General features: G+C 43.1%; 2 protein-coding genes across 8 annotated transcripts in view; both read right to left on the minus strand.

Annotated features, from left to right (window-relative positions):
- ARFGAP3 (ADP ribosylation factor GTPase activating protein 3) overlaps positions 1-8,561 on the minus strand; it is a 29,058-nt gene extending 20,497 nt beyond the window's left edge. For 3 of the 4 annotated variants that reach the window (XM_066633604.1, XM_066633603.1, XM_066633602.1), the window contains exons 1-4: positions 8,413-8,561; positions 6,298-6,416; positions 4,531-4,603; positions 2,391-2,522 (exon numbers count right to left, since the gene is read on the minus strand). In XM_066633604.1, coding sequence (XP_066489701.1) covers positions 2,391-2,522; positions 4,531-4,603; positions 6,298-6,416; positions 8,413-8,481 — 393 coding nt within the window. In that variant the 5' untranslated portion in view covers positions 8,482-8,561. Of the gene's footprint in view, positions 1-2,390; positions 2,523-4,530; positions 4,604-6,297; positions 6,417-7,637; positions 7,867-8,412 lie in introns of those variants that run through there. The other variant, XM_066633605.1, reaches the window with a different exon arrangement.
- A 3,945-nt stretch (positions 8,562-12,506) lies between these two features.
- Positions 12,507-24,806, minus strand: part of PACSIN2 (protein kinase C and casein kinase substrate in neurons 2) — a 49,355-nt gene continuing 37,055 nt past the window's right edge. For all 4 annotated transcript variants that reach the window (XM_066633555.1, XM_066633551.1, XM_066633552.1 and 1 more), the window contains 6 exons: positions 24,580-24,755; positions 22,815-22,935; positions 20,074-20,198; positions 16,925-17,041; positions 16,162-16,358; positions 12,507-14,603 (listed from right to left, as the gene is read on the minus strand). In XM_066633555.1, the coding sequence (XP_066489652.1) occupies positions 14,491-14,603; positions 16,162-16,358; positions 16,925-17,041; positions 20,074-20,198; positions 22,815-22,935; positions 24,580-24,755 (849 nt within the window). In that variant the 3' untranslated portion in view covers positions 12,507-14,490. The remainder of the gene's footprint in view (positions 14,604-16,161; positions 16,359-16,924; positions 17,042-20,073; positions 20,199-22,814; positions 22,936-24,579; positions 24,756-24,806) is intronic.

Raw genomic sequence — 24,806 nt, forward strand, 5'->3', positions numbered from 1 at the left:
CAGTACATGAAAATAACTTTAGCAATAGTTAGTAAATTTATACTCAGTCTGTGTCTTCTACAAACTTATCTAGATAATGGATCTAGATAAAGTATTAATGGATTGGCAGAAATTTTGGAGCTCAGTTTGTTTAGTATAAGAATCTAAACCAGGGGTGTCAAACTCATTTCATACAGAGGGCTGAGGTTAGCATTCAGGGCTCCTGCTGAGGGCTGGAAATGATGTCATTAAGCAGGAAGTGACATCATTAAGTAGCTAATGGCCAGAAGCCAGACCTTGTTCTTATATAGAAACTCATTAACTGCAAATGACAGAAAATACGCAAATCTTGATCATATTTCAAGATTTGGGAAAGCCCAATTTTCATATGGGCTGCCATTTCAGTGGTAACACCTCAGCAGCTGAGAGACTGAGGGCTGGATAAAAAGCTTCTGGGGCTGCATCCGGCCCCAGGGCCTTATGTTTGACACCCCTGATCTAAACAATTTCTTCAGCTTATATTTTACACACACACACACACACAAATTAAACGCAAATGTAAGCTTAATGTAAAAAGACTGCATCTTAAAACTGGTATGACCTGAAGCTACTTTTCACTTTTCCCCACAATTCTTTCATCAGTTCATTTTCTTATATTTGTTTTAGATATTTACTCACATTTAGACACATGCCTTTCCTGCCTTTCCATTGTGAAGTCCATGCCCACTATAGCTTATAGCAATTTAAAAACACAGCCAATAAAACAGCTAGAGCAGATCAGCAGGTAGCACACACACACACACACACTAGGTATTATGGTATGATACTGGAGATCTGAAGCACAGATACTAAAAGTGTCTCGTCATTTGTGGGGGTGCTTCTTTTTAGGGGGAAAGGGGTGATATTTTTCTCCAAAATTTCTTGATTAAAATAGTAAATTGTGGTATTCTGTGTTTTAATCCAAACTCTTATTCCAAATTGTACAAACAGCACAACAAGCATTTCACCTGTGAACTCTGTATCATTTTAGACTGTTATCAAGCATATATAAGTACACATTCATTGGTTTCCAAGCTTCTCAGAAGTGCAGAGCAATACAGACAGGAATAACTTTTTTTTAATCACAGCATCCCCCCTTTGCATACCAGAATGGCATAAAATGTGCAAAAAGTCACAGAAAGTGATTAGGGTGAAAAACAGGAAAAGTGAAATTAGAGAAAGGCTTTACAGACCCTTGCTTGGTTTTCCAACCTTCCCAAAAGTGCAACACCACACAGACAAACCCGAGGAAAGGCATTTACAGAGAGCGGCTTGGGGCAAAGGGGATATCCAGATCCAAGAATATTCACCTGACCACAGATCACAGTTTACAACTCAATCACCTCACCTCCAGATTACAGTACAGTGCAGGTACCCTATCTGGGCATCTCACCCACTCCCACCTACTCACATCTCTTCCCCCCCCCCCAGCTGCCACACATGCACACACCTCTAGCAGATACTTTTATTCAGCCACTCCACCACTAGAAATGCTTCAGGGGCTACTGCCTTAGTGAAAACAAGTAAAAGTAAGCAAAAGTGGTGCTATCTTATGAAATGAGTAGTTTTTATGTTTTGATCTTACTATCGTTTTATAACATGAATTGAGCAGAAATTTTTCTCATTCTGAGTCGGTCATAAAAAAAAAACACCCTTGATCATTTGTATAAGGTTCTGTTCAATTTGAAAGCAATGTTTCCATGTCAAAGCAACCTTTTAAAAAAATTATTTAGGAAATATAAAATTTTTTGCTTTGAATCAATAATTTGAACTGGCCTCTTTCCCATCTACCCTGGTACACGTTTTTGTACCTGCTGGCAGTATCAGCATCACCTGCCCTGTAACACTGGTATGAGCATAGGGTGTTCACCACTGCACACAGCATGATGACACGTTACACTGAGCAAGACAAAAATGCTCAATGTTACAGGCTGCTGATTGGGGACAAGCATTTCATTTCAGAGGAAAAACAGTAATCCTTTTGCCAACCGCTTCTACTAATCCACTCCAGACTGCAAAGCACTCAGCACACAGGAAGTACAGGCTAAATAATTTTTTTTTTAATTAGCTGTAACACAATATATTTCACTTTTCTAGACTCACTTTAAAATTCACATATCTGAAAACAACTGGCAGGTTTTGAATGAGTGGTTCCACCAGCAGGAGTTCTGTCCAAGAACAGAAGACACATTCTCCTTTTACAAGTCCAATGCCCCTCCTTTTCAGAAGAGAGCTCCCAGAAGTGTCAACCAGCATGCTACCAAACGTGGTTTTCTATTTAATGGGTCCTTTTTAAACTTCAAGTTCTCCTAAAATGTAAGATGCTCTGGGAACCAAAAGCGATCAAATGGTACAGCATGCCCAGGACTTACCTCAGTGCCATGCTTCCGAGTGGCCTGAGTTGCAAGGGATTTAATCTTTTCCCTATAAAGCTGAGCAGCACGGCTGCTGTACTTGGCTACAGTATCATTTGTGGTGCAGCCGAGACGATGAAAAAATGCCACCTGGAAAAGACCACAGATGCTACAATGAAGAGATACATTCTTAAAGGGTTTTGTTTTTTTTTAAACATATTTATAGTTAAGTTTGTTTCCCTAAAACAAAAGAAAACAAATGTAACTGTAAAGATGATGTACTGCTGCTCCATTGGAATAAATTAGCAAAATTCGAGAGGACAGATCTGCCACTGGCTATTACATATGATGGCTGTATCCCACCTCCAGGATGAGAGGCAGTGGGAAGACTAGTTGCAGAGGAACACGGGGGGGGGGGATGCCTCCATCTCACCTGTTATGTGGTCTAGCCAGAGGCAGCTGGTGGACCATGATGGGAACAAGATGATCGACTTGTTTCCACATGTTTGAAAATGTGAGAGACCTTTGCTGCGCCCATATTCTGAAATCAGCCTATTTGCATGGCCTTTCTTTATCATATACAATCAGTATGTAACTACAGGTTTTCAAAAAAACAAACACCAAATATAGTCCAAGAGATAATTAATGTCAAATGTGTCCACAATAGATACACAAAAATGTTTCCATACCTTTTATTAGCGTAAAAACAAATTGTATCAAATGATACAGAACTTGGACATTGGCGGGAGTCCAAAAATCATTGTTGGGACTAATAATATGTTATAGTCCCAACAATAATAATATTGTTTCAAGTTATTTCAAGAACATTTCGAGCTCCTTATAATATAATATAAGGAGCTCAAAATGTTCTTGAAATAACTTGAAACAATCCCAGGCACACAAACAGTTAAATATACAAACTCTGTTCCTTGACGTGTATACATTTAGATAAGCTGACATAGCAAACTTGTTAAATATTACCCAGAACATTCTTACAAAGTTGGATATCCTAGAACAGTAGTTTCCAAAGTGCTACTCAGACTTTGGGACAGCAGAAAGTCTTTGCGGGGGTGGCAGCAATGTGATCCCCAGGATTTCATAGCTGATGAGACCAGGGAGTTGTTTATACTCATGGGAGCAAGCACAGGGCTCTGGGGTGGTGCAGGGAGCCCCACAGATGCCTCTGCAGGGCTCCCCAAGCCTGTAAATTTCTTAAAAGTGCTACCGGAAACCATTTCTGGTTTGCGATCATGAAAGCAGAAGTGATTTCCAATCGCATTTTTTAGCTGCTCACAAGCCTGGGAAGCCCTGTGGAGGTGTTCACAGATCTCCCCGCATCCCCCAGAGGTCAGTACTTGCTCCCGTGACTTTAAACAAACCCCCCCAGCCCCAGCAGCAGTGCAATCATGGGAATCACATTGCTGCCATCCTCACCACCCCAACCTTTAAGGGGTCAGGGATGAGTGTTTCTCTGGCTGATAAGTCGCAACCCACCAGTTTGGGACCCACTGTTTTAAGTTTTAGCAACACATAGCAGGTTTCCTATATAAATTAGATTTCCCTCCTTACATAGCTTCAGATGTTCTAACACAACATACATGCATCCTGGATTTATTTGGGCTTTGTTCCTTCTCTTTACTGCATAGCACTTGGTGATATGGCTACCCCTGGTAAATTCCAGGAGCATCAACGATTAAGAAGTGATTAGAAGGGTCAAAATGCCCCAATTATTTTTTTTTTCAAAAAAAATAAAGAAAATTCAAATTGTGCAGATTTGCACAGTATGTCTTGCTTTGCAAAACACACTCCGTAATGCTGCATAATTTATTCAGGTTTTTCTAGTCATGAAACGACTAAAGACAGGGAAGCTCACCAGCGCATAAGGCCACTGCAAGCCTTATTCAGTCATCTCTGTGGTCTGCCATATTTCAACAGGCAATGCATATGATTGTAGCCACAGGAGGTAGAATTTCCTCTCTTTATTTTAGTAGAGAGAATCAGAAGCTGAAATTTTCAAGAAGCTGAAGTATGTGGCCACTAGCATAAGCTGCTCTTCTGTGCAAACCATCATGTGCTCATATTCCTGCTAATAGACATACATTAGACATCTAACAGATCTGCAGAACCAGAAAAAAAAATTCTTTTTAAATAAACTTACAGCATTAGCATTTCCTCCAACCTGCATACACCTCAGCTGAAACCATGACCAGTTAGAATCTAATTCGGTAGAGCTACAAAATAAAAATAAAAAGTACAATTCAATTTTAACTGTGACTTTCAAAACAATCTCGGAACAAAAAACTTAAAACATTGTCTTGCCAAATGCATACAGAATATTCCAAAATAGGGGAATACATTATTTTTTACTGCAAGGTAAGAAGCTCCCAGAACATGGCTTTTGTTCACAGGTTCATATGTGCTGCACAAATCAAGTATGGGCACTCACAACATTTTCTAAGCAACAAATGCCAAACAAAGATCCTCCCAAGTCATCCAGCAAAGGGGTGTATGTGTGTGAGTGTGTGCGAGAGAGAGAGAGAGAGAGAGAGAGAGAGAGAGAGAGAGAGATTTGCTCTGATAAACCAAAGTGTGACCTTCCTTGAAACCTGTGGGATCAGAGGCCTCTTGCCAGTAGCCCAAAGTGCCAAATCCTGGCAAAGTCTTCTGGAAGGCACCCTGCACCATGTACACAGGTGTGTGAATGCATCACATGTCCAAAGTAAAGAAATACAAAGACTGTCAGGCAATATCAACAACAATCCCTTTACATCAGTGGTTCCCAAACTTATTGGGCTCACGTGCCCCCACAGCCTCTTCTTCCTGGCTCAGCCAGGCACCACCATCTTGGATCTTGTGAAATCTAGTGAAATCTCACTAAATCCAAGACGGCAGCACCCAAATCTCATGAGATCTAAGATGAGATCTTCCAAGATCAATTCCAAGATTTGGGCACCACCTCAAGACTTTGCAAGATTCAAGATGGTGGTGCCTGGGAGAGCAGGTTGGAGGAGTGACTGGAAAGATCCACAGCACCCCTGTGAGTGCTCCACGCCACCCAATTTGGGAACCACTACCTTTACAAATATCCTAGTGGCAGGAGTTAAAGAAAAGCACCCAGCATAGGAATTGCTTTCCTAATACTGCTTCCAGGAGTTGTGTTTTGTTTTGTAGGGGAAAGATTTTTTTTCAATCCCTGCAGAAAAGGGAGAGAACACGGCTTCATCGGTGATGGTGCACATTACAGCAAAACTAGTTTTTCTGATCAGGCAAACTTCAGTATTTTAATCTTATCTGAAGAATATTTTCTGACCAATAGACCACATGGCACAATATTCAAAGAAATAACTGGGTGAGAATCATAGGAATAGCTTGAACTGTTCTGAGACATCATAACACAATCACTCAACAAAGAAGGCTCTATTAACGAGCATTTATAAGAGTAATTGTGGGTAAAATACTTTGATATTCCAGCGCATGGAAACAGAGCAAACCTTTGGGAAAGCTTAGAAATATTCAATATACAAAAAACTAAATTAACCCATTTTAAAGTCTCAGGCATAAAGAATGAATACACAACTGCTCTGATGCAAAGCCTCCGCAGGACAATAGTCACAATAAAGAGGAAGGCAGTTGAAAGCAAAGTAAAGCAAACAATGATATATTCAATGGACTTCAACTATGATTGCATACAAATTCAGTGTCATTTTAAATTAAATTCCATACTGCAACAATTACCATCAGCAACATGATGTGGGTGCGCTGAAAGAATTCTCATTTAATTAACACCAGCAAACCACAACACTCTTATAGAGAGACACTAAGATAGCGTTACTTTGTATCAAATTAGCACCTTTACTTACAAATAAGAGGAATCACAAAACTGAACACATAATAAAAACCACTCCATTCAACACAAAATGCTTACCGAATAAAACTCAAGTGAACACCAAGTGATCGATGAGTCCCTGAGCAATCGATACACAGGAACACTCCATATGTTATGCTCGCCCAACTGGGATTTTTTGCCCCACAGTCAAAACATGTCTAGAAAGAAACAATCACAACTTAATTGTTAAAAGATTAAAGTTATTTAATCCAACATGCATGATCTGATAAAACCATGAACAGAGAGATCTTCTAAAAAGATGTGTTCCACTACGTCAGTTAATTTGCTGTCATTTGCACAAGGAAAAAGAGTTCACAATATTGAAACGGCAGCTCAAATATTTACATATGCAAGACAAGCGATGCCAAAAACCAACATTATTCCCTCTATAGTCTTACTTCTGGACAGGAACAACCAAATGCTAGTCAGAGAGACAGATCATTTGGTCCCAACCTAACACAGAAAGAAGTTAAGAATTAAAATGTGCCACTACACATGTACATTTTAAAAAGCTGTGGTACTCAGAAGGCAGTTCATTAAATTTGCAGGGCATGAAGTACAGTACAACACAGAAACAACAACCAACAATGATAACAAAAGAATTTGTAAGAGGGGAGAGATTGCAAGACCAACACAACCTCATCACCAGGGTCCTCTTTCTTGCCAGTTGCTACTGCATTTGTAGCACATGTTGGGGTAGAGAATGGCACAATTAAAAATGAGGCAGGTGCAGTCACTGATCTGTTCCTGGATGCTCCCGATATGCTCAAGGATCCACGAGCCCCGGGCATGCACCTCATCAGATCAGCATCTTACCCCACTGAGCCAATCCAATCCTCCACCTCACTTCCAGGCAGCAATCCTTTGCTCCCTGGCTGGTGGGCTGGCGCAGGGGGTGCAGGTTTCCAGGCTGGGCTGCTCCTTCCCTGCAAGTGAGTTCCTGGTCCGGCAGCACCATACTGTACGTGTTTTCTCAGAAATAAGTCCCATTGTATACAAAGGGGCTTACTCTCTAGAAAATGTATAAAGGTTAGCTCCTTTGTTCAAAATGTGACTTACCTCTGAGAAAACATGTGCTGACAGGCCAGGACCTCACTTGCTGGGAAGGAGCAGCCCAGCCTGGAAACCAGCAGCACCCCTTGTGTCAGCCAGAGAGGAAAGTCAGCCTCTAACTTCCAGAGAGCAAAGCCAACTGATCCTTTCCTGCATCCCTGTGGAGAAAGTTGGTGCCCCGCTGGTCTGGGCTTAAACAGGCACCAGGAGTGTCTACGCCAGCCATTCTCAACCACTGTTCTAATTCATTAGAACACGAGGAAAGCCCTGCTGGGTCAGGCCAGGGGCCCATCTAGTCCAGCTTCCCGGCTCTCACAGATGCCCACCTGATGCCTCAGGGAGCACACACAAGACCACGAGAGACCTGCCTCCTGGTGGCCTTCTGAGACAGCTGCTTCCAGAGCCAGGAGGCTGCGTGTCCCCCTGTGGCTTGCAGCCTGTACGGACTTTTGTTCTAGAAATCTTTCAAACGCTCTTTTGAAGGCATCCAGGCAGACCCCACAACGGCACCCGGTGGCAAGGCGTTCCGCAGGAGCGCTTCCTCCATGCCTGAGCCCGGCCCTGTCCTCTCAAGAGCCCTGCCCAGGCCCGTCCAGTCAGCTTCCTGGCTCTCACAGTGTCCACCAGATGCCTGAGGGAGCACCGGAGACCTGCCTGCTGATGGCCTTCCGAGACTGCCGCTTGCACAGCCAGAGGCTGCGTGTCCTACGTGGCTTGGAGCCTGTATGGACTTTTCCTCCGCAGGCCTGTCCAACCCCCCTCCCACAGGAGTTCAGCCAGAAGCCCCCTCCTGTGGCAGGGAGTTCCAAGGACTGCTTCTAAGCAAAGAGACCAGCCAGACGCAGGAGGAGCAGCCCCCGTGCAGTGGCAGGGAGTTCCACAGGCTAATGACCCGCGCCCACCAGGATGGGAGGGGGAAGAGGCGGGCACAGGCGCCTGCGGGAGCGACGCCTCAGCCCATTGGCCGCCCCGCGCACAGGCAGCCAATCGGCGCGGGCCCCGCCCCACGTGGCCCCGTCCCGGCAGCAGTGCGACGTGTCACTACAAAGTCCAGCTCCCCCTGCGAGCGGGGGCGCCGCGCCCGCCCCACCCCGTCCCTACCTTGTTGGTGGGGACGGCGCGCAGCCGCCTGAAGACGGCCACCAGGTCCTGCTTGTGCGGCTCGCACATCTCTGCGCCCGCCCGAGGAGGAACCGCGGAGCCCAGCCGCGCCAGGAGAAAGAAACGTCCAAGGGGCGGGGCCTCGGCGCCTCTCTCAACCGGTGGGCGTGGTCCCGCGCGTGCGCAGACGGCTTCAAAGCCAAGCCTGGCGCTTGAGACGAGGGCGCTTCGTGACGTAGGTGCGTCACGACGCGTGCGTGAGGTGACGGCTCCCGCCGGCTGTTTCCATGGCGACGGGGAGGGAGGGGCCTGTCAGTGACCAGGAGGCGGGGAGAGGGCGGGGCTGGTGCAGGCAGCGCCCGACTGGGGCATAAGAACATAAGAACAGCCCCACTGGATCAGGCCAAAGGCCCATCTAGTCCAGCTTCCTGTATCTCACAGCGGCCCACCAAATGCCCCAGGGAGCACACCAGATAACAAGAGACCTGCAAGGCTTCCTGGGAATTGTAGTTAAGAACATAAGAACAGCCCCACTGGATCAGGCCACAGGCCCATCTAGTCCAGCTTCCTGTATCTCACAGCGGCCCACCAAATGCCCCAGGGAGCACACCAGATAACAAGAGACCTGCAAGGCTTCCTGGGAATTGTAGTTAAGAACGTAAGAACAGCCCCACTGGATCAGGCCATAGGCCCATCTAGTCCAGCTTCCTGTATCTCACAGCGGCCCACCAAATGCCCCAGGGAGCACACCAGATAACAAGAGACCTCATCCTGGTGCCCTCCCTTTCATCTGGCATTCTGACTTAACCCATTCCTAAAATCAGGAGGTTGCGCATACACATCATGGCTTGTACCCTGTAATGGATTTTTCCTCCAGAAACTCGTCCAATCCCCTTTTAAAGGCGTCTAGGCTAGACGCCAGCACCACATCCTGTGGCAAGGAGTTCCACAGACTGACCACACACTGAGTAAAGAAATATTTTCTTTTGTCTGTCCTAACCCGCCCAACACTCAATTTTAGTGGATATCCCCTGGTTCTGGTATTATGTGAGAGTGTAAAGAGCATCTCCCTATCCACTCTGTCCATCCCCTGCATAATTTTGTATGTCTCAATCATGTCCCCCCTCAGGCGTCTCTTTTCTAGGCTGAAGAGGCCCAAACGCCATAGCCTTTCCTCATAAGGAAGGTGCCCCAGCCCCGTAATCATCTCAGTCGCTCTCTTTTGCACCTTTTCCATTTCCACTATGTCTTTTTTGAGATGCGGCGACCAGAACTGGACACAATACTCCAGGTGTGGCCTTACCATCGATTTGTACAACGGCATTATAATACTAACCGTTTTGTTCTCAATACCCTTCCTAATGATCCCAAGCATAGAATTGGCCTTCTTCACTGCTGCCGCACATTGGGTCGACACTTTCATCGACCTGTCCACCACCACCCCAAGATCTCTCTCCTGATCTGTCACAGACAGCTCAGAACCCATCAGCCTATATCTAAAGTTTTGATTTTTTGCCCCAATGTGCATGACTTTACACTTACTGACATTGAAGCGCATCTGCCATTTTGCTGCCCATTCTGCCAGTCTGGAGAGATCCTTCTGGAGCTCCTCACAATCACTTCTGGTCTTTACCACTCGGAAAAGTTTGGTGTCATCTGCAAACTTAGCCACCTCACTGCTCAACCCTGTCTCCAGGTCATTTATGAAGAGGTTGAAAAGCACCGGTCCCAGGACAGATCCTTGGGGCACACCGCTTCTCACCTCTCTCCATTGTGAAAATTGCCCATTGACACCCACTCTCTGCTTCCTGGCCTCCAACCAGTTCTCAATCCAGGAGAGGACCTGTCCTCTAATTCCCTGACTGTGGAGTTTTTTCAGTAGCCTTTGGTGAGGGACCGTGTCAAACGCCTTCTGAAAGTCCAGATATATAATGTCCACGGGTTCTCCCGCATCCACATGCCTGTTGACCTTTTCAAAGAATTCTACAAGGTTCGTGAGGCAAGACTTACCCTTACAGAAGCCATGCTGACTCTCCCTCAGCAAGGCCTGTTCGTCTATGTGTTTTGAGATCCTATCTTTGATGAGGCATTCCACCATCTTACCCGGTATGGATGTTAGGCTGACCGGCCTATAGTTTCCCGGGTCCCCCCTCTTTCCCTTTTTAAAAATAGGCGTGACATTTGCTATCCTCCAATCTTCTGGCACCGTGGCGAGGCCTGGAGGCGCCTCCTGGACCAGGCCAGGGAGTGTCGTGGGCCACGTCGGCCGCCCTGTGCCACCGCACGGCCCCACTCCCTTTAGGGAGTAGGAGCGGCCACGTCAGGCCCCTGCCCACAAGGGTGTGGGGAAAAGTCCAGCAGGTGCAGCTTCTTCCTCCATTGCGGTGCCGCCCCACAGGCTGCTGGCCCGCCCACATCTGGTCTCAAGAGAAGCTGCACCTGCTGTAGCCCCCTCTGCACACTGGTGAAGGGGCAGCCCCCTGCAGTGGGGGCTGCTGGGACCTTCCCACCCCATGGGTTGAGGGCGACAGGTGGTCTGTCTGGGACCCTCAGGCTTGGGCGGGAGGGCTCAGGAAGAAAGACAGCCTCTCCTCCCTCCCAGGGTCTTGCCAAGGGAGCCCCCACAGCCCCTGCACTGGCCACTGCAGCTGGGGGTCTTCTCTGCCTTCCCTGCTGGTGCTCAGAAAGAGGCTTCTCACAGGCCCCCCCCCCCGAGAGGGCAGAGAACAGGCGGCCTGCAGCCAGCGCCACAAGCCCTTCTTCAACCACATTTAATTGCACTTTTTGTGTGCATTGGTGGGGGTTGCATACAGCCCACTACAAGTCCAAATTCTGTCTCGATGGGCTACAGGCTCCTAAAGTCTGGGAACCTCCTGGGGCAGGAGGTCTGGTCTAGAGGGTAGAGCCTCCATTTGCCTGAAGATTAACATCCACAAGGTCGCCAGTTCGAGGCCACCGGCACCATGCGACCTTGAAGCAGCTGGCAAGCTGCACGGAGCGTGGGAGGATGGAGGCCAGAATGTTAAACCAGATCGGAGTGTAACACCTTGAATGTAGTGGTTCTTGAAAGAAAACCTTCTTTCAATTTGTAAAAATCCCTGCGTGGATTTAATAAGCCTGCCTATGTAAACTGCCTTGAATAAAGACCAAGAAAGGCGGTATATAAATACTGTATATTATATTATTATTATTATTATTATTATTATAAACGCTGCTCCAGGTGTTTAGCAGACATATTGAATAGGGTGTTTCAGTGGTTCTCAAACTTTTAGCACCAGTGATACACCTTGCAACACCAGGACCCACTTTTTAAAATGAGAATCTGTCAAGACCCACCAGAAGTGATGTCATGACCAGCTGCAATCCCACCCATGCTTGCCCAGCAGTGAGTCCCATTTACTATCATCGTTACAAGCATATAGAGTAGCCCGTTAAAAGCACAGATCTGCAACATTTTCCCAAATGCAGTCACAACACGGTAGCATCAAGTTGAATATATTAAAAATATTGGAATGAATGGAGAATGAAAGGGACAATGTCCCTTTGCCAAGTGATTTAAAAACAGCCTTGCTGACCTTTGTGATAAGACAAAGTCATTAAGCAGACAATCCATCAATCTCTCTCCAGGTGCTTAGAAAGGCTTTCCTCCAAGCCAGTGACCCCTCCCTTCACCCAGAACACCATACTGGGAAGGAATGCAAAGTGATTATCTTTCATGTGCTCAGGGGGAAGGGAGGGGTCACTTGCCTTGGAGTGAAGCTGTTCTAAGTGCCTGGAGAATGATTGATGGGTTGTCAGCCAGCTGCCCACTCTCACATTAACTAGGCTACTGTTAAAAAACTTTTTTCCTTTAATTTAAAGGGCCCTTCTCATCGAACTGAGATAAAACCACAGGCAAAAAAGTCCATGGATAATTAAGTTATACTGTTATTTGTGTATTTCACCTTTTTTGCAGACAATGTTTTTCTTGTCCCAGGTTAGCTGTCATTGTGCTATTTGCTGGATCAACTTAGCATTACACATCCACAAGACTAAATTAACAGGTTACTCATCTCAAACTGTAGGTGAGAACACATCAATTTAAAACTACTGCATTCAGAATATTTAAGATTTTATTATTTATAAAATATACTGTACATAAAAATACTCCAAACTCTTACTCCTGGCCATTTATGATGAATCTTCAGTTTCTGAACAATTTTACTAGATTATGATGACAGATTCAATATTCAGCCTTATACAGTTGCAGTTCTCAGAGATGGTAATAAATATCTCAATCTCCAAAAGCAAAAGGAACAGCCATGGAGTTCGTACATCATTAAATTTTCAAAGTGTTTTCAGTTACAGTGTAGTCTTCTTAATACTACAAATCTACTTACCTGATAAGATTTAGTTTTTCTAGAAGCATTTTGCCCTAACATGTTCACAACCCAGCTCTTTAATGTTCCCACAAATGTTTATAGTTGATCTGCAGTTGCAAACAAGATTATTTTACAGTGTTCTGCTACAATAATCCACAGTGGGGCTAACATTAGTTTATATTTGGAGCCACAATTTACCAATAAATACAGATCTTTAGTATAACAGTACTACATTTACGTTATTTGAGAATGCAGATCACAGAATACTTAGGGTTCAGTCTAGCCCACACAAGCCGTATGCCTGCATAAGAATCTTCAAAGGCACCAATACCGTCCAATTGTCCTCCTCTCAAGCATGCATGCTGTTAGCCAGGCTGTTACAGGAGATGGAAGGCCTGTGTGCCTCCCATGTCCACCCCCCTCAGGCCTCCATCCAGTCAAGGAAAGCAAATGCCCAAGTTCATATTGCTTCTGAAGCACAGACGTGTCATTCACTATAATGGTTTGTTACAGAGGGAAGGGAGGAAGGGAAGAGAAAACTCCGCTTCCCTCAAGAATTTCCACCAGGTGCTTCACCCATGGTGGACTGGATTGAGCTGTTAGTCTACCTTACATCTCAGTGATTACACAGTGATAAAGCCAATTTAAAATGCACCTATTCACTTAACTTGTTTAGCTTACTCTAGGGATGTAATTCACCTCCCACTGAAGTCAATAGCAAACTCACATTGATTGACCAGTACTAGACTGTACCCAGAAATCTAAGGCATAGCCAAAAGGCTTGCTAATTAGGACATGCTCTTTTAAACTGTTGAATATCAAATTATATATACAAACATATATTGCAACTTAAAGAGCATCTTAATAAAAAAGCATTTGTCTATCTTACAGATTCTTGCTTGAAAAAATAATCTCCATATATGCTTAACTTTCCAAATCACACAAAATCATTAACCTGCAAAATGTAAATTTCTCAGCAAGATCCTGGTGGAAATAGAATGGTTAAAAGTATTTTTTGAAGTCTAGCTGAAGTCACTATTCAGGAAATTAATATTTCAAGTGCCAAAATACTCTAATATTTGCAGAGAATTCTGCTACAATCTTCTGTAACAGACACTTAATATGGTAGTTTACACCAATAAGCCACACTGACAATCTGGAAAGATTAACAGTACAATGTGGAAAGTAATAAATGGACTGAAGAATACATCTGAACCATAATTTAACAGTACTTAATGAGCCAGTCTACAGCCTTTAAATTAAAAAATGCATCTTTCAAATGTTGCTAAGAACAAATACAAAATCAACTGCAGTTTTAAAAAAATCAAGTTGCAATTTACTGAAGGTCACTTAGTAATTGATTAAACTAGAGTCAACATAAATTGTCACCCAGAATACTGGGACTAAGGCATTAACAGAGCAAATTCTGAAACAATATACAAAAAAGTCATGATAGAACAGAAAATTGGCAATAGAGGCTAAAAAGTTTGCTTCCTTGCTGTGCTGCCTTTTCAACTCTGCCCCAGTTTTGTTCCCCAGATAAGCTGCAAAACTTTTCCAACTTGAATCATTAGATGATTTCCAAGGGACAAGGAATCAATCCATCATTCAGTTGCATTAAAAGAAATATACACACAATTCTACATATTTCAGTTCTCCTCAGTGTGAGTCACAAGTACTGTACTGATGATCTGTGTAGCACGGACAGTGTTGTGTGTCACTGGATTGGTTCTACGTAGTTTGCCGGATAGAGACCAACTTGACCATTGTCCAGTCGGCCTTTGCACCAGCCTTGCTCATCTTCATCTTCTATTTTAGTCAGCTCTTCGCCTGGGGAAAAAAGTAGTAATTGGACATGATTCTCAGAAGAGATGTTGAAGTAAATTACATCTTCCCATAGTCTACACCACTCAGCATTACAGTGACAGAATTCTGGTTTTTAGTACAATGAAGATGGGAAAGAAAAAACATCCATTAAGCAAAAGGGTGACAATTTTAAAAACTTGTAACAGATAAATCATTTGGTGCTATTCCTTACCACATTCAAACTGCATCTAAATTCCAGGTGAGACAGAAACCTCACCAGCTTTAATACTACAAGTGTTTTCACAGGCAAAAGCCCAGAGATGTGAGCAGATCATTCAAAAGATCACAGTGTTGTGTTGTCGTCGTCCCCCCCCCAAGGCAAGTACTGACAAATTTCCTAATCAGTCACAGATTTAAACGCCATTAGCATTTATAATACCAGTTTATTGAACACTGCATTTTTACAGGCTACTGCTATGGATAGTAGAAATTCCTTTCCATCTGCAAAGCAAAAGAAGGAGGGCAGACCAGACACAGCAACATTTTCTCCTTTGCCCTCCCACTCTGTCTTTCCTTTCTTCATCAGACTGGGAGTTACTGGGATTGGACTAGTGGCCTCCTCACTCATGAACTAGTGGCCGCTACCCACAGTAGTAAGCCCAGAAAGAGAGAGCTGCCTTGGGAAACCCCCATTCCCTGAGTAATCAAGAGCCTCTAAATCTGGCGAGATAGCAGACCTTTAGAAAAGAAACAGTCACAGGATAGTTGCTCTTTTAAGAAAAGGGGCTCACCCATTCACCGTGCTGCACTGGGGGTGTGTGGACCCCACCAGGGAACAGATTCAGTGAACCACATCAGAGGAGTTTGTTTTGCTCTGCAACTTGCCTTCAATTTCAGTTGTCAACCCTTGGCTAACCACACTTATTTCAGACATACCTGCTTAGTTAGTCTTGTTTTGATCCCTTGCAAATCCCCCCTTTTATTCTTTTGAGGTTTTTTTCCTAGCCCTTCAACAAGCTTCTTGCAGTTTTACTATTTTACCTGCCTGACCCAAGTTCAGGTAAGAGGAGATGGATTTGTTATGCTACCAAACTGTTCTCTGACAACAGACAGGGTGATACACCTGAGCCCTTCTTATTTGTGACCTTATAAGATCTAGGGTCGATGATGCCATAGATCCATCCATTTGGATTTATGACCACATGGGCATCTCTACCATCCTGGTCAGGTGGAGCATGGATGCCCAGCCAGGTGCTGTAGGCCAGTCCCTGCAGAATGGCTAGCTGGGGCCTATTTGCTTTGGGGGGGAAGCTAGACAGGAAGATAAGTCCTTGACAAAAGCCCTTCTCTCCTGCCCTCTGGCAGCACTGCAATGACAATGAATTCAAAGAGTTTCAGGACCATGGCAACTGCAGCAGGATGTCCCTGCAGCTTTTCCAGAGGCTGATGCATCACAGAAGTCTTGGAAGGAGGGCTGAAAGGGTTCAAAAACAAGGAACAGTAAAAAGATGAGGGGGCTTTGTCCCTTTCACAGGACTTTGATGGCAGAAAAACTCATTTAAGAGTGCCGAAGAGCACTTACCAGTCTTAAAGCTGAGCTCATCATGCTCTTGGCCCTCATAATCGTACAACGCACGTACTCTCACTTCCATTGTTGGGGAGACATCCTCATCAAATGGGTTGGTCTCCCCCTGGGTGTCATCAGAAGCAAATGGATTGTTGCTCTCCTCATCAGACCATTCCGTGGCATAACTTTGGTTTTTCTCATTGCTGCTAACACTACATACAAGGAAAATCATTTTAGCTTGTCCAGCAGTCAGGTTACAATGGGGGGGGGGGGAGAAGAGTGTCAAATACGCCAATACTGCACAAGCAGGGATACCCACTTAAATACTGTGCTGGGCCATTTTAGACATCCAGAGCAGTGTCAGCTTTCAGATGTAGTGCATTTAGAGATGCAAAGAATGTGTACACAGGATATTAACAACCAACAGAATATCAAGTGCCAGGAACAATATATCCATTTGAAAAGAAGTGTTAACAGGCAAGAGAGCCACGGAGGGAACACATCCAGTGAGCACAACCAGCAGCCAAGCTCCAACAGTAGTTTCACAGCACACTGCCAGAGTTAACTTGGAAGAACCAGTGAGGAACACCAGAGGAACAAACAAAACAGTGGACAGAGAATGGGTTATATTAGTCAAGTTTGCAACAACATAATCTTTCGATAAGGACTCTTCATGCATTGTGCAACATAATGCTTTGGTAGAAACCCAGTGTTGGAAACCCTGGATAGAAAAAGTGTAAAGCATGAAAAACAATTTGAGAACAGTCTTTTCACCAACTTTTTGATTTTATTGTCCTCCTTTTCACTGACAGTACTTGCAGTATCTTCTTCATCTTCAAAGGGATTGTTACTTGACTGCACTGACTGCACTGTGTTACTCGGGACACTAAGGTTGCTAATTGGGAGAGAAAAATAATTAAGGTGACCCTATCAGTTCATAGTGCCAACACATACACAACTAATGCAATGACTCTTCAATAAAAGGGCCCCCTGGTGACAATATATTATCACGGCTTAAGAGGCCCAGAACCAGCCATACACTTTCCTTTTTTGGAGTATGGTGTACCTCAAGTAAAAGATATTTACCACTTTAACGCACATTGATTCACCACCATCCTTTTCCTCAATATATTTCTAACGTTTCTTTCAAATCAATGTCTGCTCAGTCATTTACCATAATAGTGGTACACCTGCACACATCTGTGGCTGAGTCACATGAAAGCCAACTGCAAAACTAATTCTCAAACTGGAATCCTAGTTTCAGTCTCTGGTTTCAGAGCAGCTGTGGTTAGAGATAGGTATACCAATGCTAGCTTGGACTTTATGGCAGATCATTCTTATCATTGACAAGGGGAAAGTGGCAGGACAGGGAGAGAGAAAGCACATCTCAGCAGAGCTCCCCAGAAGGCCACTCCATGGGTTGGCTCTGTGACCAACTACTGACCAGTCTGCTTGGCAACAATACATGGGATGAGGCTGGAGCAAACTATTAAGTGGCCTGTCTGCAATTAGAAAGGAGGGTGGTGACTGCCAAGTGCAAAATGGTTTTCTTAGTCTTGCCAGGCAGACCTTCTCTCCTTCTATGATAGAGCGACCTGCTTGGTAAATCAAGAGGATGCTGTGGACACCATATATCCGAATTTCAGTAAGGCTTTTGACAAGGTTCTCCATGATATCCTGGTGGACAAATTGGTGGGACAGAAGATGCTGTTGTTGGGTGGCTCCATGGCTGGCTTATAAACCTTACCCAGAGAATACTGGTCAAAGGCACCTCATCAACCTGGAGAGAAGTGATGAACGGGGAGCTCAGGGATCTGTCTTGGGCCCGGTATTGTTCAGTATAAATGACTTGGACAAGGGACTAGACAGGATGCTCATCAGATCTGCAGGTGACACTAGACTGTGAGGAGTAGATAATACCATAGAGCAGAAATTCTTAACAGAGGGTATCCATACCCCTTGGGGTTATGGGAACCAAATGGTAGAGTCTCTGAACAATTAAAAAACTTGTTAGATTAGAATCATTAGATTATTCACTATCACCATTGTATCGACATAGGCTACATTTATTCTAGGCTGCACCACTGGAAGTATATTATCAAGATAGAAGTAATGATGCCACTGTGTTCTGCTTTAGTCAGACCCCACCTGGAAAGCATACAGTGTTTGTTGTGTTTGCTCTGCAGCTTAAGAGGGAGATTGGACCTGCTCCAGTTTGTTAGAGAAAAGTGACTAGGACCGTCCAACATATTCTGTTTTTCTGTCCCTGTCATGCTAGTTCCCGTTCCATTTACTTGGAACGATCAATACTTAATAGAGAGGGGTTTTCTGATCTAGAGAATCTGATATTCCTCCTCAATGACTGTACAATCAATATAATGGAGATGGTCTCTAAATTCTTAGTCTCCGTGTCCTCTAAGTACACCTAGTTTATTTGCTAAGCCTACTACTGATAATGTTCCGTTCCTTATTTTATTGTACTAATTTTTTTTCCACATTACTTTGTGTTCATCTATGTTCTCCCTTGTAACTGGCTGTTGCCATATGTATTATATGTATGCCAATAAAGGTTCTTGGATTGGACTGGACTGGACTAGGATGATAAAGGGGCTGGAGACTATAACCTATGAAGGAGTTTGCCATGGTTTAGTTTGGAAAAGAGACTGTTAAGAGGAGACAAGATAATATTTGAAGATTGAGATTTTTATTGCTCCCAAGGATAGAAGGACTGTTGGTTTTAAATAACAAGGGAGATTTAAATTAAATGTCAGGAAGAACTTTGTCATGGTATTTCAGTGGAATAATTTGGAAGACTCTCCATCATTAGAGGTCTTTAAACAGAGGGTGGATTGCGATCTATTGAAGACATTGTAACTGAATAGCCTACATTGACAGGGGGTTGGACTCAATCCCATAGGCCCTTTCAACTATGCTTCTATGGTGCAAATTATGAGAGAGAGCAAAAACTGGCAAAGTTCTTAGGTCACAGGCTTCTCAAGTTCTAGACTACAAAAATCACAAAGATCAAATCTACATATTCTTAACATAACAGATGCTTCTATTCATAGTTATCCTGATTGTTGTTTAGACTTCAAAAAATAAAGATACAATAGCCATACCTCTGCAATTACACATCAGATTTGGCACACTGAAAGACTATTAGTAGTATGCTACATGGAAGGAAAGGCCCATTAATTAGTCACAGAACATATGCATTTCTATAAGAAACCCTAAGTTCATTTCTTAGCATCTCCAACTGAATGGTTTTGTGACAGGCCTGAGAAATTTGTTTTCTGCCCAGGGTAGAGAGACCAGTGATCTGACAGTATAACAAGAAGAATGTATTACAAATACAGAATTAACCAAAAAATGGTAAGACATTGTTGAATATTTTGAAGTGGCTGGACAGATTGACCTGAAAGGAGTTTTTAATACTATAATATCAACTTTTTTGTACAGTATTTGGACACTGTTTCTCACACCCATCCACAGGAAAAGACTGGGAATGGGGTGTTGGCTCTCACTCCCACACACATCCCAAGCCAACTAGGTAACCTGCCAAACATGACTATTTGAGGACAACACAAATATTCACTGCCCATCATGAACCACAAAGGCAATACTAGTCCTCCTAGAGTGCAGCATCCCCCAATTCCAAGAGATTAAACAGTCTTAAAATCCTTCAGGGGATTTAATCGCACAGGATCAGAGAACATCCCGTGTGCAAATGACTAGAAGGTGGCCTAGTCAGCTGGTTACTTCCACCCAATGAAGAAGGGGCGGCAAAGGAATAAGCAGATCTGCCCAAAGCCCATCTTTTCTTAGGGAGAACGTATCTGAGCAGAGCTGAAGGACTAAAGTTTCTAAACCAGCACCATTTCAGACCAAAATCAACTGATGTGAAAAGGTCACCTAAGAATCGTGTACCTGCTATTTTTGTTATGCTGCGAAACCTGATCTCCTGTCTGGTTAATGCCAGTCAGAGTCACTCCATCAGCAGCTTTTTTCTTCTCTCTTCTACTGAGTGTGCGGTTCATATCAGCTGACCATTCCTACACAAGAGAAAAACATTTTGAAGCAAGAGCTTAAACAGAATTTAAAGTACATACAGTCACTCCTTCAGAAAAGGATTTTAAACACTCAATTTTTTCCTCAATAACTTTTTCTACCTCTGCAGATTTTAGGCATTATGGAGAACTACCAGTGGTTCCCAAACATACTGGGGTTTACAGCACCCCCCTGCAGCCTCTTCTTCCTCGCTAAGCCAGGCAACACCATCTTGGATCTCGAGAAATCCAAGATGACGATGCCCAAATCTCATGAGATCCAAGATGGTGGCACCTGGGAAAACAGGTAGGAGGTTCAATTGAGGATATAGAGTGAGTGAGTGAGTGAGAGAGAGAGAGAGACCACCCTGAGGCATCGCAATGCACACTTTGGGAACCCTTGGCCTAAAGGACAAAAGCAGTATCATCCAATCCACTGACTGAAGGCTAGCAGATATAAATGACTAGACTTCTGATATCTTGCCAGAACACATTTTCCCTTCCCGGTCATTTCTAAAGGTATGATTCTTTTAATAACTGACTATCATCAGCTAACATCCATAAGAGATGGAAGCAATAGGTCCTTCACTAATAGGGCAGTATGACAAGCCTCTTTGCTGCTCTTACTGCAACAGAGGATTGCTCTCCTGGTAAAGGTTACATCCAAAGACCATTACTGCTAGGTCAAGGATACGGCCATCTAACAACAATTATCAGGCCTTTTCATGCAGAGTCTATGATTCTGGTTTCCAAATCAACATTCCAAATCTTGTTTCCAGATTCTAATTTACTGAACCATATATTCTCTTATTGAAACTACAGGTGCATAACCTAATTGTCCACATATTTTTCACCTGCGGTTTTATCTCAATATGATAAGAAGAGACCTTTAAACTAAAGGAAAAAAGTAGTTTAACAATAGCCTTGTTAATGCAAGAGAGGGTAGCAGGCTGACCATCAATCACTCTCTTGTCACAGGATGTGGTGCTGGCATCTGGCCTAGACGCCTTTAAAAGGGGATTGGACAAGTTTCTGAAGGAAAAATCCATTATGGGGTACAAGCCATGATGTGCATGTGCAACCTCCTGATTTTAGAAATGGGCTATGTCAGAATGCCAGATGCAAGGGACAGCACCAGGATGAGATCTCTTGTTATCTGGTGTGCTCCCTGGGGCATTTGGTGGGCCGCTGTGAGATACAGGAGGCTGGACTAGATGGGCCTATGGCCTGATCCAGTGGGGCTGTTCTTATGTTCTTATTTATGTTCTCTCTCCAGGCACTCAGAACAACTTCAAGGCAAGTGACCCCTCCCTTCTCCCTGAGCACATGAAAGAAAAACACTTTGCATTCTTTCGAAGTGCTGTGCTCTGGGTGAATGGAGGGGTCAGGGGTCGAGTTCTTGCCTTAGAGTGAAGCCTTTCTAAGTACTAGAGAGATACTGATTGATGGATTGTCTGGTTAACAACTCTGTCTTACATCACAAAGGTCAGCAAGGCTATTTTTAAGTTGCTTAGCAAAGGGAAAATGTTTTTCAAATGGATTTGCTTTAATGCAATTTGCCATCCATCTGAGTTCTGGGAACAGAACCTTCATGAATAATGAAGACTCAACCTGTACTATTAAAATCCTTGGCTGGCATTTACGTTTCAGATAAAAAGTTAAGTTTTTTAATAGCAAAGAATATTTTTAATATACAAGCTGATGTCGACAATGACACCAATAAAATATCCATTAAACAAAAGAAACAAATTGCATAAACAAAGTGTCATATGGTGTATTTTAATAATTTGTGAAGCTTGGATGACTAAGTGTAGCAGAATTTAAATAAACTTACTTCATCCTGGTTGCATGAAAAGTAAAAAGAATATTAGTTAGAAGAATTAACATTATCATCCTGCATTGCCTTCTTAAAAATTCAAAACTGGCAAAAGTAATTAAATATTTAATAATGAAGGAATGACAGATGTCCAGTAAGTCTGATAATGACTGGGAACAATTCACTGTATTTTATCAAGCAATGTCCTCAAGCTCTAACAAATATATACAAATATTTTTCAAAGGATAAAAAATAAGAGTATGGCAGCTTACAGGGTCTGGATTAACAAAAGTCAGCAAAAGTATTACCAGTAGCATTGCGGGGCCAGCCCGCACTCGAGGCAGTGATGCTGTCACCCCCTATGACACTGTGTCACACACAGCACCCACCCTCTGATTTAGAGCCAAACAGAGCCAGGGCAGACAGGAGCCCTCCTGCTCCTGCAGAGATCCCGGAAAATCTCCAGAGTACCAGTGGTGGATGGCCCACCCCAACCACCCTGCCTATGCTACATTACCATGTATTACAAACACAAAACTACAAAATTCTCTTTCAGTTAAAAAGATTCAGCATCAAGAGCTGCTTCACACATTTCACAAAAATCAAACAGCAGGGAAACTGCTACACTCTTCCCATCTTGCTCTTTGATCCTGAATGGGAACAAGAGGTCTCTTGGTGCACACCTTCCCCATCTATGAAAGACCCAGAAGCAAAACAAGCACAACTCACAAATGCCTTCTTTCCCCCTGCCTTTGAGATACACACAGAAACAGGAAAAAGGGCACAAACTAACTTCAAGTCCTTACCTCAAACTGAGGCCAGTTCATGGACATGCCTGGGCCATGATTAGCTCTGAACCACCTTAGATCTTCAACAGCATCTGCTGCTTTGATGCTTTGCTCCAATTCACGATAAATATTTTTGTAGCTTTAAGTAATAAATGTAGATTTAGAAGTTGCCAGAAGTATATTAATAAGACTTCATGAAATTACACAGCATGCAATCTAGCTATTATGTTAGCACTTCTGTAGGAAATCATATGCGATACATAAATGTAGCAAAATTAAATAAAATATAGTCCAATAGTCTATGACAAGTTGGTTATTCAACAGTGGAATTACTTATCCACAGGGGGTCTGGAACCAAACCCCTATGGATAAGGAGGGCCCACTGTATAAGCGAACAGGTTCAAGGGTCTACTTTCAGAAGATGCAAGAAATAAATTTAATAAGAAATGGACTATGACTTTAAACATCACAATACAGGATGCTCACTGGCAAAATCTTTGTAAAATCTGGGAATATTACAGGAGGTATCTTCCAAAGAAAATTTCTTAAGCCGTTTCTGCCCAACATTGTATATATGCAACAAGGATAAAGTATGTACACATGTGGACTGGGCAGAAATGGGTTAATATAAGTGGTACTATACCCCAGTCAGACTTAAAAGATTTTGGGACACCTTCAGATAGATATTGGAGATGAGGCCAGGGTACTGCCCCCCCCCCCCACACATAAATATGCAGGTGCAGTATTTATGTACAGAAATAGTGACAATATTTTGACACATATTAAGGAAGCTGTTAGTTATGAAATCCTTCTGAATCTACTTAATACATCGCTGGGGTGTTTGAAGGGACAAATAAGAAACACCACACCAGGAAAAATTACATATTAAGAAGTGCATGTATCCTGTCAGTGAAAAACTGAAACAGCCACATCTCCCATTTGCTTTAGCCTGGAAGCAGGAAGTACAGAATCCAATGATGATTCATAACATAACCTGTTATTACTGGAAAGGTAAACTGCAGGGCACACAGATATTTCTGAAGGAGTGGTTTTTGTTTTTTACCTACTGGAATCTGTCAGTGCCCTCAGGAGAATGCTATTTCTAACTTACTGAATATGGATGGAAAGGTTGTGATATATTGGGGAATTCAAAACGTATGCATCTGTCTGTTTTGCCCTTTGTGGTTTAAAATTCAATGTTACATTTTCCATACTATACTCCGATATGCATAAATATTTTATGTTTGGGTAGGTGATGTTTCTTAATATGTTTATGGGTATAAAGGAATATGCATTTACATGTATTCCCCTCCCCCTTATTTCTCTATCTTATCTGTTAATGATCATATGGTGTATTGGTGGAATTTATAGAAAAGAGTTGTTGATTTTAATACAAGTACTTACAAAAACTGTCACCTGTTACCATCTTATCTAAAAGCAAAAGTTCTTTTGCAGTAGTTCTGCTGTATTCAAATGCAACTTTAACCTATCAAACTAAAGTTTCTTTAAAACTGGATGACAGCCTTGGTAAAAGCTTTCAACATGAAAGCTTCACTATAATTTGAAATTAAAGGAACAGATTAGCTTGTTGCTAATCTGCTAATCCCTCTAATCTTCCAAGAATCAGATGTCTTCTAACAAATTCTTGCATAGAATGTATTATCACCCCAAATACTATATCCTTCACTAAGAAGCAAGCTGCAGAAGCACACAATTTATTTGCACTGTTTCTACTCTACACAAAGGACAGTGTTCATACAAACAGTTTGTCTTTCACCTTTACCTTGCAACAGTAGACAAATCAAGATGTTTCTGAACATCCAGCAAGACTTCTCGGAAGAACTGGAGACGTTTCTCCTCAAACTGCTGACACTGTTCAAAAACCTGCTCCATATTTTCCATATACTGAGGTGTAGAACCATCCAGGTCTTTAAGAGATTTTTCATATTTGTCTTTTGTCTTAAAAAAAGAAAAAGACAGACATCAAAAATTACACAAGAATACCATGGT

The sequence above is a fragment of the Tiliqua scincoides genome, chromosome 7 (assembly GCF_035046505.1).
Source record: "Tiliqua scincoides isolate rTilSci1 chromosome 7, rTilSci1.hap2, whole genome shotgun sequence".
Lineage (NCBI taxonomy): Eukaryota > Metazoa > Chordata > Lepidosauria > Squamata > Scincidae > Tiliqua > Tiliqua scincoides.